The sequence below is a fragment of the Vombatus ursinus genome, unplaced genomic scaffold, assembly GCF_900497805.2.
Source record: "Vombatus ursinus unplaced genomic scaffold, bare-nosed wombat genome assembly UNPS02014932.1, whole genome shotgun sequence".
Lineage (NCBI taxonomy): Eukaryota > Metazoa > Chordata > Mammalia > Diprotodontia > Vombatidae > Vombatus > Vombatus ursinus.
This window is the reverse complement of record NW_020954710.1, coordinates 14,882,716-14,896,717: the sequence shown is the minus strand read 5'-3', so window position 1 is coordinate 14,896,717 and position 14,002 is coordinate 14,882,716. Positions and strand designations below refer to the sequence as shown.

General features: G+C 40.6%; 1 protein-coding gene across 4 annotated transcripts in view; it reads right to left on the bottom strand.

Moving 5' to 3' along the window:
* Nucleotides 1-633: 633 nt before the first annotated feature.
* Nucleotides 634-14,002, bottom strand: part of CEP104 (centrosomal protein 104) — a 44,240-nt gene continuing 30,871 nt past the window's right edge. For all 4 annotated transcript variants that reach the window (XM_027843892.1, XM_027843895.1, XM_027843894.1 and 1 more), the window contains 7 exons: nucleotides 12,505-12,541; nucleotides 12,170-12,251; nucleotides 10,366-10,474; nucleotides 8,369-8,507; nucleotides 7,898-7,965; nucleotides 5,818-5,908; nucleotides 634-4,711 (listed from right to left, as the gene is read on the bottom strand). In XM_027843892.1, the coding sequence (XP_027699693.1) occupies nucleotides 4,590-4,711; nucleotides 5,818-5,908; nucleotides 7,898-7,965; nucleotides 8,369-8,507; nucleotides 10,366-10,474; nucleotides 12,170-12,251; nucleotides 12,505-12,541 (648 nt within the window). In that variant the 3' untranslated portion in view covers nucleotides 634-4,589. The remainder of the gene's footprint in view (nucleotides 4,712-5,817; nucleotides 5,909-7,897; nucleotides 7,966-8,368; nucleotides 8,508-10,365; nucleotides 10,475-12,169; nucleotides 12,252-12,504; nucleotides 12,542-14,002) is intronic.

The window sequence follows — 14,002 nt, the reverse complement described above, 5'->3', positions numbered from 1 at the left end:
TTGGACATCAGTCAACCACAGGGAGATTTATGGAACATCACAATTCTTGGGGATGACCTGTGCCAAGACTATTTCACAGCTGAAGGACTAAAGAAAGTCAGCCCCTGGCTGGCCAGATCTGGACCTTGTTGAGTTGCTTGGATAGCTATCCAAGTAAATGTGAAATATCTGTCCAGCAGTCCCATAAAGGGTCTTTGCATTCCAGGGGCAATAGAATGAGTTATTTGAGATGTTTTGTTTTTGGTATTTGTTAATATTCTCCTACAAGTCCTGGGTCTTATGTAGCTCATCTGTGGTGGAGGAAATGTCCTAGATCTGATTCCCACACTGTACTATGGGTGCCTTTCCTGGAGGGAATCCTGTTACTCGTGTTTTGATGGGACCATAGATATAAGCATAAAACAAAGTTTTGTTTTAGATTTCTGTGGAGTGAATCAAGGATACAGGCCAAGCTAGAGAGAAAAACTTGACCCCACTTTTTTGCAATTAACTTCTCTTCCTCCCCATCACAATGAACCATTATATTTGAGGCTAATCCCTCTGGGCATCCCCAGGGCCATGAGGTATATTTCTTAAAAGAACAAACACATCATTTAATAAAAGAGATTGTATCAAACTTAACACAAATCAGTCTTTCATGTTCAAAATCCATATAATATTCAGGATTTATTTGCACTGGGATTTCCAACATTGTTCAAAGACAGTTGTTTCCCTGCTGAAGTCCTAGAGGAAGGTATACACAAGATGTTCCCTTTAGCTACTGTGTCATTGATGGGTCATCTAAAACCTTGGTAAGGACATAGGAGAGTCAGTGCTGCAAACCTACCATATCTCTATTTTGTTTACTCACGGCCTCCTTGTTCCATTCACACGATTTTTGCCCCTGGCCAATAACAGTAAGGCAGTGAGAGACCAGTTCCCAAATTTGGTGGAATTTGTGTTAAAGACATATGAATGAGAAACAAGAATGTTCTTAAGAAACACCTAAATAGCATGGATTTAAAAGTACCCCAAAAGAGGAGACAAGCTGTTCTTTGAATTGATTTATTTCTTTTTGAAAGTGAACTGAATTTGCAAAAAATGAAAACCTAATTCAGAACAGCACACCCAAGAACTCTTTCATAGGTAAAACTCTTTACCAAATGGGCAAAGAGCTTAAATTCACTTTAAATTATGGCTTATACAGCACTATCTCTGCCTCTGTCTCTCTCATATATACATACACATACTCTCACAATGTATGATGGGGTGACATATATCATGAGAACATTTCTAAAGCAAATTTTGTCAACTAAATAACTATAATCTATCAATTTAAAATAAATACATTTCTGTATAAAGATTTAAACAATATGGTTTCAAAAAGGAAACATAATTATAAAATCATATATAGTGCTAATATTAAGGTAACAAAACTGTACACTACAATTCTTATAAAGTTATGCATCTTTATGTAAAAAACAAAAAGAGAATAATAGATCAGTTATATTTCCTGGTGCAGAACCCCCAACTGAAGGTGAAAGGATGCTATAATTCATTAGGCAAAAGATAAGGTATTACATAGTATAATTCCTACATATGCAAACAAATGACTGTCTTCATACAACATTGAGCTAATGTTGCTTGTACATTTGGTCACTAATTTCTTGCCTTAGCAAAGATCTGAAGTTTTTTGAGGTTCTGCAGAAAAAGTTTGGGCTGACTTGAAGGTGCAAACTTTCTGTAGCAACACTAACACTAATTTCTTCTCTTTCTAAGAAATTTTCCTCGAACTTTTTAGGGTGTTAGTGCTGAGTTAGCATAGATGCTATTCAACTGGAATAGCTCTAACTTAAACTTAGTTTTTAATAACATAATTATTTTCTTAAACTCTTAGAATAAAAATATAAAATTTTATGAGGTGATCAATTATTAAATAAATATGCTTAAGATGGGGAGAGACTGATTTTTAAATAGTCAAAATTATGAGATGGTTATCTTATAACCATTTTCCTAAAATAAAAACAAACAGAAAATTAGGACATTAAAAAGTAGCAAAATTACATTCAAAATTGCTACATAAAAACTGTCCCTAAAAGCTCTGTTGCAGAAAACTCAGAGGTATAATTCTCTGAATAGTCCGTTACATGGAAAGAACCATACTTTAAAGGACACTATGACGTAGACACAACTTATTCGTGAAAGAAAATTCATTTATGAAGCAAATGTTTCCAATTTAGATGTTTTACTTCTGAGTGACATAACGATTTATGGTTGCTTGACTTTTCTTCTGCTCCTTTAAAAACTCAATTTCTTTAGGGACGCCTAAGAGGTGACACATGGCTCTCAATGGAATCAAATCATTACCAAGCAATCCTTCCTGCCTAACAACCAAACAGTTTCACTTCAGCCCACCACACATTGGCCTGCTTATAACTTACACCTTACCTTTTATCTGAATCTCCCTCGTCCCTCCCTACCAAAAAGAAAGTCATTTTTTGGGGAACGGCTTAATTGTACCATGAACACACAGAGAATAGCTGCAAAACTTGCGTGGGCAAAGGGCAAATATTTCCTTCACCTAACCAAGATGAGACAGCTTGAAGAACAATTTGTATGTTTGCACTTAAAAATATTAGAAAAAGCCAGCTATTCTCTCTCTTTGAGACTAAAGTTTTGAAGACTTTGATGCTGTGCTCCTGTTATGGACTGTTTAGTTTCATTTCTTATTTTTACTTTAGGTAACTAAACTACGTTAGGTAGTTATTACTTTCACAGTCTTATTTAATAAATCCATCTTAAAAGGTGTTACTTTACCAAAGTGGGGATTTACAAAGTTTCACAATTACTAAGGTAGCCAGAAAAAGAATGCCTCCCCATTGATGCTTATAAGACTTCCCTTGTTTCATAGAAGCAAACCAAACATAAAGTGTCTGCTGTCATAGTATATAAAATCATTCTTAATTAGCAATTTACAAATCTCCAACAGGCCGCCACCTGTCATTAATTTATTTTGCCAGCCTTTTCTGAAAGTTTTTCAGGGAAAAGCAGGATTCTTCATCTTAATACAGGATCTGGTGACAGCTTCTTCCTAGGTTCTTAATCTATCAGACAGAAGACTGGCTATTTAAGAAATAGCTGTTTAAATAAAAATCTCCAGGCAGACTACCCACACAGTCAGAAAAGTTACTTTAGTCAAATACTGGCTGTTCTTTTGCGGCTATTCCTTTATCAAGAAAGGATCCCTGGCAATAGCTATTGAAAGGAGATCTGCTAATTTACCAAGGCATCATCACAGGACTGTGTCTGACAAATGGATCAGAGCACATCAGTTTTGAAAGCTTTTTCCTTCTTATAGTCAGCACGTCTTGAAATAAATATCTTGGTACATTGAAGAATGGGGCTTTTTTCCTTCTCAAAAGGTAGACTTCCTTTTGGAATGATGGTACAGATGTCAAGGGCATGGGATGACAGTCCCAAATTAGTATGTGCTTTACTCGGCTCCATAATACCAGATACACATTTGTATATGTAGTAAGCATTTGGGGGAAGATATTCTGTGCCAGATTAGAATACAACCAGTCCCAAATTCTACTTAATGTTTTGTAGGAAGAATCGGTTTGATTTACATGTAGTCAGATGATCACATGATATCAACCAGAAAGCACTTTCACTATTTTTAAAAGAAGGAATATTTACACGTGTAATGACCTCAGAGCCCCTCCCAAAAAAGGGCACGATATGGATCCAAGGCTTGCTCTAATATTTCCATTTGTGCAGTCAGGATCAGCACAATCTGCTGTCCACAAAGCATTCCCAGGTGAAAGGTACTTGCAGAAAAGTGCCCAGTTATGGGGAGCACTGGCTCCTCAGTGCTTTCCCCTTGAGATTTTCTTTACCTTCACTTTCTGTGACAGTGAGACACATGCTGCTGGGTCACCCCACCTCACTACACCTGGCAGAACGTGAGCAGACGAAGCCACAACAAACAGAAAAACACGACAAGAGACGTTCAAAGCATGGCTCTAATATGGTTGCAAACAGCTCCCTCAGCAAGGCCACACTGGGCCGGGGTCAAAAGGCAGCAAGGTGCTGATGATCTAACATCACTTTGGTCGCACCACACAGAGAGAAGGTTTGGTGGAGATCGGTTGGCAAGAGGCATGTTACTTACTGCGAAGATTCTGAGAGCAACTACAAAGGATGTTGTTGTGATCCTGCCCCTCCTTGGCTCCCTGTCCTACTGGTCAGCTGCTACTAAAGCCCTTGACTTCAGTGGCTTCTGATTGTGTTCTAAGACAGCGGCATTCCTTCTGTCATCCCAGAGAGGATCAGAAATCGGGAAGGTTCGAATGCCAACAGGCCTTCTATGCTCCATATCGGAGATGCAGCTCCTCTGGTCGAGTACACACATGTCACTACATAAGGACTGACTGAGGGATCGGAACTCAGGGGATACTACTTGTGGCAGAGGGACAGCCACCTGCAATTCAGGAAGGAGAGATTGGATGGGGCCATGTCCACAAGATCGATTTACAAGAAATGTTAGGGAATCAGAAAGTTTCCTCAGTCACTTATGGAGACAAGGGGAACAAAATACTTGTCATATGTCATCGTTTTGTGTATGCCCTGCTAGTGCTTTTATTCAGGCCTCCTTTTGGGGTGGGGATCTTGCTTCCAAATTTGGATCCTGAAGTGCCCGATTTGGCCATCACTGAGTCTACTGCTTTCCCTGCAGTGAAAATACACAGAAATGTTAAATACAGGCAGAGGATTAAAATGGAGATCTTACGCATGAACCATATCCCAAGAAAGGCTGTAACTGCATGCAATCTGACCAGCTGAACCAATCACACTGCCAGGGTGGGCAGGTGGGCGGCGTGCACTGAGATCTGTGTCAATAGACAGAATCAGCCCAACAGGTCCGAATCCAGGCTGTGTCAGCCATGTTGGACGAGGCCCACCCAGTCATCTGGCTGGGCTGTTTGGTGGGTAAGGAGAAGTCAAAACAGTCTCTCTGGATAAGAATCCAAACTACCAGTAAAATATGTAATACTCATTCGCAGCAGGAGCAGAAAGACCAAAGACTGAATAAACTTTCATCCACATCTGGGAGACGATGGAATTCAGCCACATTTGCTTTGTCATTAGGGTTTAAAAAACCTGCAGCCACGAATAAATATGTAATCACATTCTTCAGGTCTCCAATACCTGAATCCCTGAATTACATTCATTCTATCTACAATAAAAGGGCATCACCAAAGTTTTTTCCTGGTCAGAAGAAAAAGAAATTAAAAGCAAAACAAAATACTTCCTTAAACAGGTCACTCTGAACCTGGTACATGCAAAGGCCAAAATGAGGGCTATAAATCATGGAGCAGGCTTGTAAAAGGGCACCCCAGGAATTCATGTTTTAAATACACCTGCATGTATTTAGTCTTTTTGTTTTCAGCAGGCCTCTCCACGCTAAAATACACACACACACACACACACACACACAAAAAAGTCAGGTCAAATATATTCAACCAAAACTAGTTCGGCAGGCCTTTAAAATGGCCATCGCACCTGGGCTAGCACACACTCATTCACTCACTCTTTCATTCACTCTCCCAGAATGATGAAATGCTCCCATGCCCGGCCAGCCCCCTGCTAAGGGTTGTAGAGAAGACAAAGATACATAAGACATGGCCCCTGCCCTCATTAAGTTTATGTAGAAAAGTATCCATCATATGAAAACACTTTTTCACTGAGGAACAGCTTGCTTTACGGAGCAGATCCTGATGAAAAAAAAAGAAAAAAATCTGCTTGGTCTGCACCACCTTGGCAGAAATACCCTACCCAGTTGCGTGGCTTGTGTCTTCTGCAGGTAGTAGGCCTTGCGCAGGTTCATTGTGCAGCCCGCCGGCCCTGTCAGGTGAGATTTCCAGGCCTGAAAATCACAGAAGACAGGAGGAGTGAGTCACAAAGACAGCAGAGCCCCGGGCTGCCAGGGGTAATCCTCAAGGTACCCGGGGCTTATTGGGATGAGCCCAGGGGGGACCCCACGGTCACCAGGCTGAGGAGGAGCTGCAGCATCAGAGGGACGGCCTGCCCAAAGCCCAACATGACAGCTGAGCACCTACGGAAATCTCCTTCACAAAGCCTCTTCTCTATGACGGAACCTTCTTAAATCCTTGGTTTCGGACCACAGTGAAAAGAAACCCTTTCCTGCTGAGTAGTTCTTGTCCATGTCACCCCCCGTCAGCACTGGTGTTATACCACGGTCCTGTTTCACTGGGAAGCTGCATCTCCGATATGGAGATGAGTGGTGTGAACAAGTGAAAACAGTCAATTCGTTTGAAAAAGACACCGCTCCTGTGAGCTGTGACTGGCTGCTGAAGCAGAGAGGGTCTGTCCATGCAAAGGGAGCTAGACCTGGAGCTGGAGGACCGGGGCTAGACTCTGACTCTGGCTACTGATCAAGTCATTTCTACCCTTTGGGCCTTGAGACTAACAGTCAAAGAGACTTGAAATAAAACAGGTTGGAGGTATCTCCCTACACTTACCGAAATGAAAAAGGTCATCAGAAGCGATGCAAGTCACTAGTAGTGGAGCTGCACCACAATGGAATAGGAACATTCCAGTAACATTCCATTCCAGTACCAACTGAGGTGGAACTTAGAGAGTCTGGGTGCTTTCTGACATCTCAGCTCAGGTCACTATATACACTTTCAAGTGTAAACTAAACTAAAACACCATTTCCTTTACAATGCTGGATCACTGAGGCTTTTTGTGGCCTACCACGATTTTGGTAAAACTGTCACGCACAGCTGGGAAACATCTCTGTTTTTGAATTCCCATTCAGTAAACACCAGAGATGTTACATTCAACTTTTATAAAACTCAACTCAAGTACTTAGCTTCTTTCTTATCTTTTTCTTAGATCTGTCTAGGTCTGCAAGGGGCATATTGACATCCTCAACTATTATAATTTTGCTGCCTATTTTCCCACTATAATTTAATTAGCATTTCCTTTTAAGTACTTATTGAAGCTATGCCATTTAGTGCATATATATGAAGCACTGGTATTGCATGATTTATGTTTACTTTAAGCACAATGTAGTTTCCTTGCTCATCTCTTTTAACCTTATCTATTTGTACTGTTGTCTAGAGATCATGACTGCCATCCCTACTTTTCCGAATGTCCTTGAAACCTAACAAATTCTGCTCCAGTCTCATTTTAACTGCATGATCTTTATATTTCAAGTGTGTTTTCTGCAAACAATATATTTTTGGATTTCATTCAGACATTTAAGAAATTTATTCTGATGTATTCAATCAAAAGAAGAACAGGAGTAATGAATGTCATCAGGGAAATGTATAATAAGAATAGACGAGTGGCAAGGGCCCAGAATAAAAGGTGGATGATTAGAGTGATTCACTCATATTCTTGTGATGTCAAGAGAAATCAAGGAAGGGCCAATAATGGGTGGGCTCCCTGTAGTGAACTCATAGGTGGACATACACAAGAGGTGCACAGAAGCGGTAGGCATGGAGGGGCTGCCTTCTCATCACTGAAGATGCGTAAGTGCCTAAGATCACAGATCTAATAGAGTGTGTGGGAGTTTCTCAATTATTGTGAATTAGTGAGGCATGATGGTATGAGAAGCAGGCAGATAATTCAGATGTACAATCTGGAACCTTATCTCCAAGACAAAGTTTACTCCAGTGACTAAGACCTTATCAATATATAAAATTACTTTAGGGTTGAATGGAATAACTGTTCCAAAAGCCCAGATAAATTTACTCTGATTGGTAGGAGGCAAACTTTATACTATAATCAGTCAGGCTGTTTTATAGACAGGTTACCTCAATCTCATTCAAACAATTAAATATCATAAAGGCCAGAATTTGCTAGACTAATAGTTAAGACTCCTTACCTCCTCTCCTGGCGTAAAATTCTCATGGCACAATGGACACCGGTTTGCAAGCTTTTCTGATCTGGCAGCTAAAATGACATTAAGTAAAATGCTGTTGAGTTAACTAGACAGAATGTTATCAGTTATAATAGAACTGGAAAGAGAGGCTGGGTAACCAGAGGCATTAACCCTCTCATGGCAGAGAAGACTGATGTTTCCCAATCCCAGGCTCATCTTTCCAGGCACACTAAGCCCAGAGGAAAGATCACTGTTACATCTTGCAAAGGACACATTGATGTCATATACGGCTATCATCAAATCTAACATTCAGGGCCCGGCACACAGAAGGCACTCAATAATTGCCTGTTGCGTGTCTGACGAGATGAGGTCTTCTTGAAAGTGTACTCTGTTTATTCTATATTTATCACAGAACTTTCCAGGGTGCAGGGACATCAGAGAGGTGCAAAGATGCCTGGGAAGCTGGCTACGTACGATTGCAAGCCTTGATTTTTATGTGTTTGGGCAGCTCTTCCTTTAAGATAGCTTCACAGCAGCGATGACACTTTCCAAACTCGTCTCTTTTGTCACACTCTGTCAGCAGGTGCTCTGTCAGGCTGGCTATCTCGACCACCTGGAATGAGAAACCAAGAACCAACAAAGCCTGTTGGTTATCAGGCACAGGGACAAGGTCTTGCTGGGTCTAAGCTTCTATTTCACCTCAAGTCAGGATTGCACCCCCGGCTTATGTATGTGAGCGCATGCAGATACACAAACACATATGTTCTCTATGTGTATAATGCACATGCAACTGAATTTAAGAAGAAAGCTCATTCTCTCTAACACCTAGCTAATCTTTCCATGCTCAGCCTTAGACTCAGCCAACAGATACAAAGGATAAAAAATCCCTCAACTGCTTCTGTGCTAAAGAGTCACATAAAAGGACATTTCAAAGGGGTAAGAAACAGAGCTGCTGGTGAACACTTATGGAATTCCTGAATGAAGAGGGAATTCTCAGATCCTGATTCGGTTTGATATTATATTGTTAGTATGCTGAATGTATACAAAGCTAAGTGCCGCTTTCCATTTAGGATTTTCAAAGACTAAAACTAAAGTAAGTTTATACATTTCATTCAGAGAAGGTCTGATTTTCCTAAAAATGTCTGGAAATATTCAGAACATAAGCCATTACCAAAACACACTTAAGTTCAAGTCTTAACATACACTTTCCACCCTCCCTGAAATGACTGGGTTTTTAACTGGTTGGCTGTTTCTAAGCAATTCAGATGTTGCCACAGAACAATTGGTGGGAAAGTGGCCAATGTAAACTTTCTTACAGAAAGGCTCAAAGAACTATAGGCAAAGGTTATACTAGAAAGTAAGGGTAACTGCTGTTCAGCACACACAAATGGAATATACTCTGGAAACACAACTATCACAAGAAAGTAGGTCTAAAAATTCCCTACGTTGTTTCTGAAGTCCCGTTCACCTTATGGCATCATAGCTGGAGCGTTGGAAGGGATGGATCTCACATGCCATACAGTCCAACCCTTTCATTTTACCGTTGAGGAAACTGAAGTCTGGGGAGGTTAAGAGACCTGTCCAAGGTCACACAAATAATAGCTCTTAGTGGCAAGATGCTGGAGCCAGTGCTCTTATCATCAATTACAATGAATGACATGGAGCAAAGACATAAAACCTAGCTCCAAATATGGGCCAAATAGTCTCTGCCAACTTCACAGGGCTGTTTGATGCTAAATGAGAGGATGAAGAGGCTCCCCATGACAGAGATACTAGAGGGATGAAAGTCCCTGGTAAACTGCCCTATTAGCATGCTAGAGGTTTCGAGGGGTTATCTCGTTATTTTCTTGGACTAGTATAAACCAAAGCCCAAGAGGTGTGTGTGGGCCAATACAATTTTCAAAATTCTCTAAGGGAGGAGACATTTTTCTTCTAAACAGCTCCAGTGTTTGGTTTCTCATAGCTGAGTCTGGTACCTATTAGAGAAGAGGAGCAAGGTCTGTGTTTGCCATTTGCTCAACTAAATTTTTTTTCACTGAGGGCTCAAGCTTAAGAAAAAAGACTGTATAATGGAAAGAACACTGGATTTGGAGCAAGGAGCGTAAGGAGAGACAGGTTCAAATCCCTGGGCCAGAAGTTACTACTTGGGTAATCCTGGGCAAGTCACTTCTTTTCATGGGGACTCAGTTTCCTCATCTGTAAAACCAGACAAGATTGACTCCTTATACGGTCCCTTCCAGTTCTAATCTATAAGCCAAGGATGCTTATGCTCCCTTTCTTCCATCATTACTGAAAAGAAAGCAGACTGTTCTGGTGGTTATCAGATTTTGGTTTTTCTGCTATGGATTTCTTTCTTGTTAACTGGGGGCTTGGGTCCTTTTCTGCCTTTCTTTGCCTTCTCGTAAACTAGGACTAAATGATGCTCAGACGGTGCTGCGTGGACGGGAAGTGTCTTGAGTAGAACGCATGACCTGTTTGCAATGTTCACATCTGGTCAACATAGGACAGTGCTTCCAGTAATGGAGGTCCAAGCCTTCTTCTGTGAATGAGTCATCTCTTTCCCCACAAAAGATGCAAAGACTAAAATAAAGCAGGAAAAGAAATATGTATGCAAATATCTGGTATATTAACATTTGTCCAGTCCTGTTTTAGCCATCTTTAATTTTCCTAAATTTAATGATTCAATACAATAAACATCTATTAAGTGCCTGCTATGTACAAGGTACTATTCTACACAGACAAAAACTACAGTCCCTGTCCTCAGGGAGCTTAGATTTCACTGGCAGATATAAGACATGCACAGAGAAGTGCACATATCCTGATTGGTGGAGGGAGCCAGCAGGAGGTGGCACTTGGGAGGGCTTAGAGAAAGAGAAGCCACAGTGGAAGAGGTACGGCACACACGCCACATTACAGGTCCAAGGTGAAGGCCCTGAGTCTGCAGAGAGAACCTCACGTATGGGAAGCATCTCACAGTCCAGTGTGGGACAGAAGAGTAAATGGAGAGTAATATGAAATAAGGCTAGAAAAGTAGGGAGACTGGGAAAGGCCTCAGATACCAGGCTGAGGAAGTCTGTATTTCAGTCAATAAACATTAAGTGCCTACTATGTGACAGGCACTGTGCTGAGTGCCAGGGATACAAAAGAGGGTAAAAGATAGTCCCTACCCTCAAGGAGCTTACAATCTATCAGGATCCTAGAGACAACAGGGAATCACTAAAAGGGTTTTGTTTTGTTTTGTTTGTTTTGAAGCAGGGGAGTGGCACAATCAGATCTATATTTTGTTTTGGACCCCACAGGGTGGATTGTGGTGGAGAGACTAGAGGCAGGGAGACCAGGTGGGAAGTTATTACCAAGGTTCACATGAGAAGTGATGAGGGCTTGAACTAGGGTGTTGGCTGTCTGAGAAGACAGATGTGGGAAGTGTTGAGGAAACAAGAGTCGACAGCATTTGGTAGCTAGCCTAGAGATAAGGGAAAGGTCTCAAGGCCTGAGCACAGTCCCTTGGGCCCTTCACCACACAATGTTGATACTGTGACTTTCGATTTGTACATAGAAAAGGTTGATCCAGATGGCAGGTTGTTGTCCTTACTGGAATCACTGAAGTACTAAGAGAATTCCTGGAATGGGCCGGCTGGGAGGTGGGGGTTGAGTTCAGTAGCCTTTGAGGTCCCTCCCAAATCAGAGATTTGATGACTTCAGAAGAGAAGAGTGAAGCATCTGACAATGTTCTGACAATGTCTGCATGACCCTGGGGCAGCCGCTTGATTTCTGAGATGACTCAGTTTCTTAATCTATAAAAGGGAGTCATGACACTGGTTTTATCTGCCTCCCCCAGGGTTGTTCTGAGGAAAACCTTTTAGACATTCAAGTACCCCAGCTATGTAAACTATTGTGATTATATCACGTGGCAGATCAGAAGAGAAATCTTGTCACACAAAGGCTAAGTGAGGCCCTAATTTCTAGGTTTCTTTAGGTTTCACTATGGCCATTTTGCATTCAGAAATAATCCTGCTCCTTCATAGCATTCTGAGTTTTTAATTGAGACTGACTGTCTGTAGTGGAAGAGGAAGAAATAAAAGGGTCATGCCTTGCCCACTGTTAATACTAACTAAAGAAGAGAATTTTTTTGCTCCTTTCCACTATTAAAAATGAGTTCAATAAACAACAACTGAACAATTAAGAGGAAAATTTTTTTTTTACACACTGTTTTACACACTGTCATCGCTGCTGCAGTCTGAGTGACCTTAAAGAGTTCTCTATGACTTTACTCACAAATCCAAATAATTTCCAACGGAGGTGTGATCATCGGGAACCTCTGGAGCATTAGGGTGACCTGCTTTCCTCTGGGGGTCATCTACAGAAATGAGCAAAAGTGATTTAAGTAAAGAGACTTCATTTCTAACATTTCTTTGCAAAACTGGCTATAATCAGTTTGACTGGAAATATTCTCTATCAATGTTCTGTCATTCAACATGCACAGGACTTATGGGAAGTAAAGTGAGCATCCCACAGAATTTTGTAGAAGATAAAACAACTGTGAGGTCATTCAAAGGCCTCATTCAGCAGTATTTCCTCCGTGCAGGTGTCATGATGAACCTTCTACGCACCTTGGTTCTTCACCTTTCTGGTGTCGCTTTCTTTGTCCTAAGATACAAAAACAGAGAGGTCAAAGTTCTGTTGGCTAAACATGAGGTCACAAGAAGAAACAAACAAGAAACCCTTTGGTGATGAGCCCAGTCTCCTGCCAAAAGGACATTTTTAGGTTCTGGTCTAGGTAGGGCTCATTCTGAGAAACAAAGTATGACAAAAACATTATTTGTATCAGAGGCAAGCCACCTATAGGAACCGAGCTAATTTTTAGTGGCCTGATCTCAGCTCCTCCATCAAATGAATCCTGTTCTCTTATCCCCCCTTCCCTCTTTCCTTCTTCTAGTCCCTTTTTGTCAATTGCTTGAGTTTGTCAGTGACTTCAACGGGCAATGATTTTGAGTTCTACTGACAGCAGATGAGATAAAGAGAATCCTACTAAAGGTAATCTGATAGAAAAATAAAAAAAATTACTCGGTTACATAGTACTAAATTTAAAAAATAAAGAATTATATAGACAGGGATATAGTTTTAGGTTCAGGTACTTCTCAACCCCAACCGTAACCTCTGACCATCAATCCTTTTTCCTTCTCTGTTTATACCCCATAATCATGGGAAACACTTTAATACTTTACTTTCCTGCTCCCCCCCTCCCTCCCCCCAACCTATCAGTGAAACTTCCTAAATACTAATATCTTTTATAAGACTTCTCAGATAATAAGACTATCTTACAGTGCATTTGGCTTCAACTCAATTAACAAACATCAAGCATCTACAATGTACAAGGTAGAAATAAAAAATGTTATCAAAGCAACACCTTATTTATATTTTTCCAATATATTTTTATTTGCTTCATTAAATATTTCCCAATTACAATAAGAAAAATTTTAACATTCATTTAAAAAAATTTGAATCCCAAATTCTCTCCCTCCCTCCTGCCCAATCCCTTCTTGAGACAGCATGCAATTTGATAACAATTATACGTGTGAATTCATGAAAAAATTATTTCCATATTTGCTATGCTACACCTTAGTTACAGAGATCAATCAATATTACTATTGATTGCTACATCAGCATGAGCTGGTGAAGTTAGCTGAGTCATAAAATTTTGTATTTAATAGAATCTGTTGTTTACTTGACAAGTAAAATATTTATGGGTTCTCTCTTGGAATGTGCCATCTGTTTTGTTATACAGAATTAGATATTGTAATAGTACTCATTAAATCCAGATAGTATTTATAACACTTCTCTCTCCCTTTCCATTTTTTCCCCCTTAAACTTACTGTCTATACTTGGGCTTGTTAGTAGTGTCCATGGTCATTTGCCTCTGCCATGGCACCTGGGCTGAAGATGTTGCTGACTCCATACATACTAAGAATCTTGTTTTTTCTTATTCTTCTTACAAGAAACTCTTTCTCTTAAGAAATTTAATTGACTGAAACATGGCAGTATTATGACATTGGTTTTAGGGGTTGGGAACCTGTGGCCTCAGGTCCTCAAGTGCGGCCCTCTGACTGA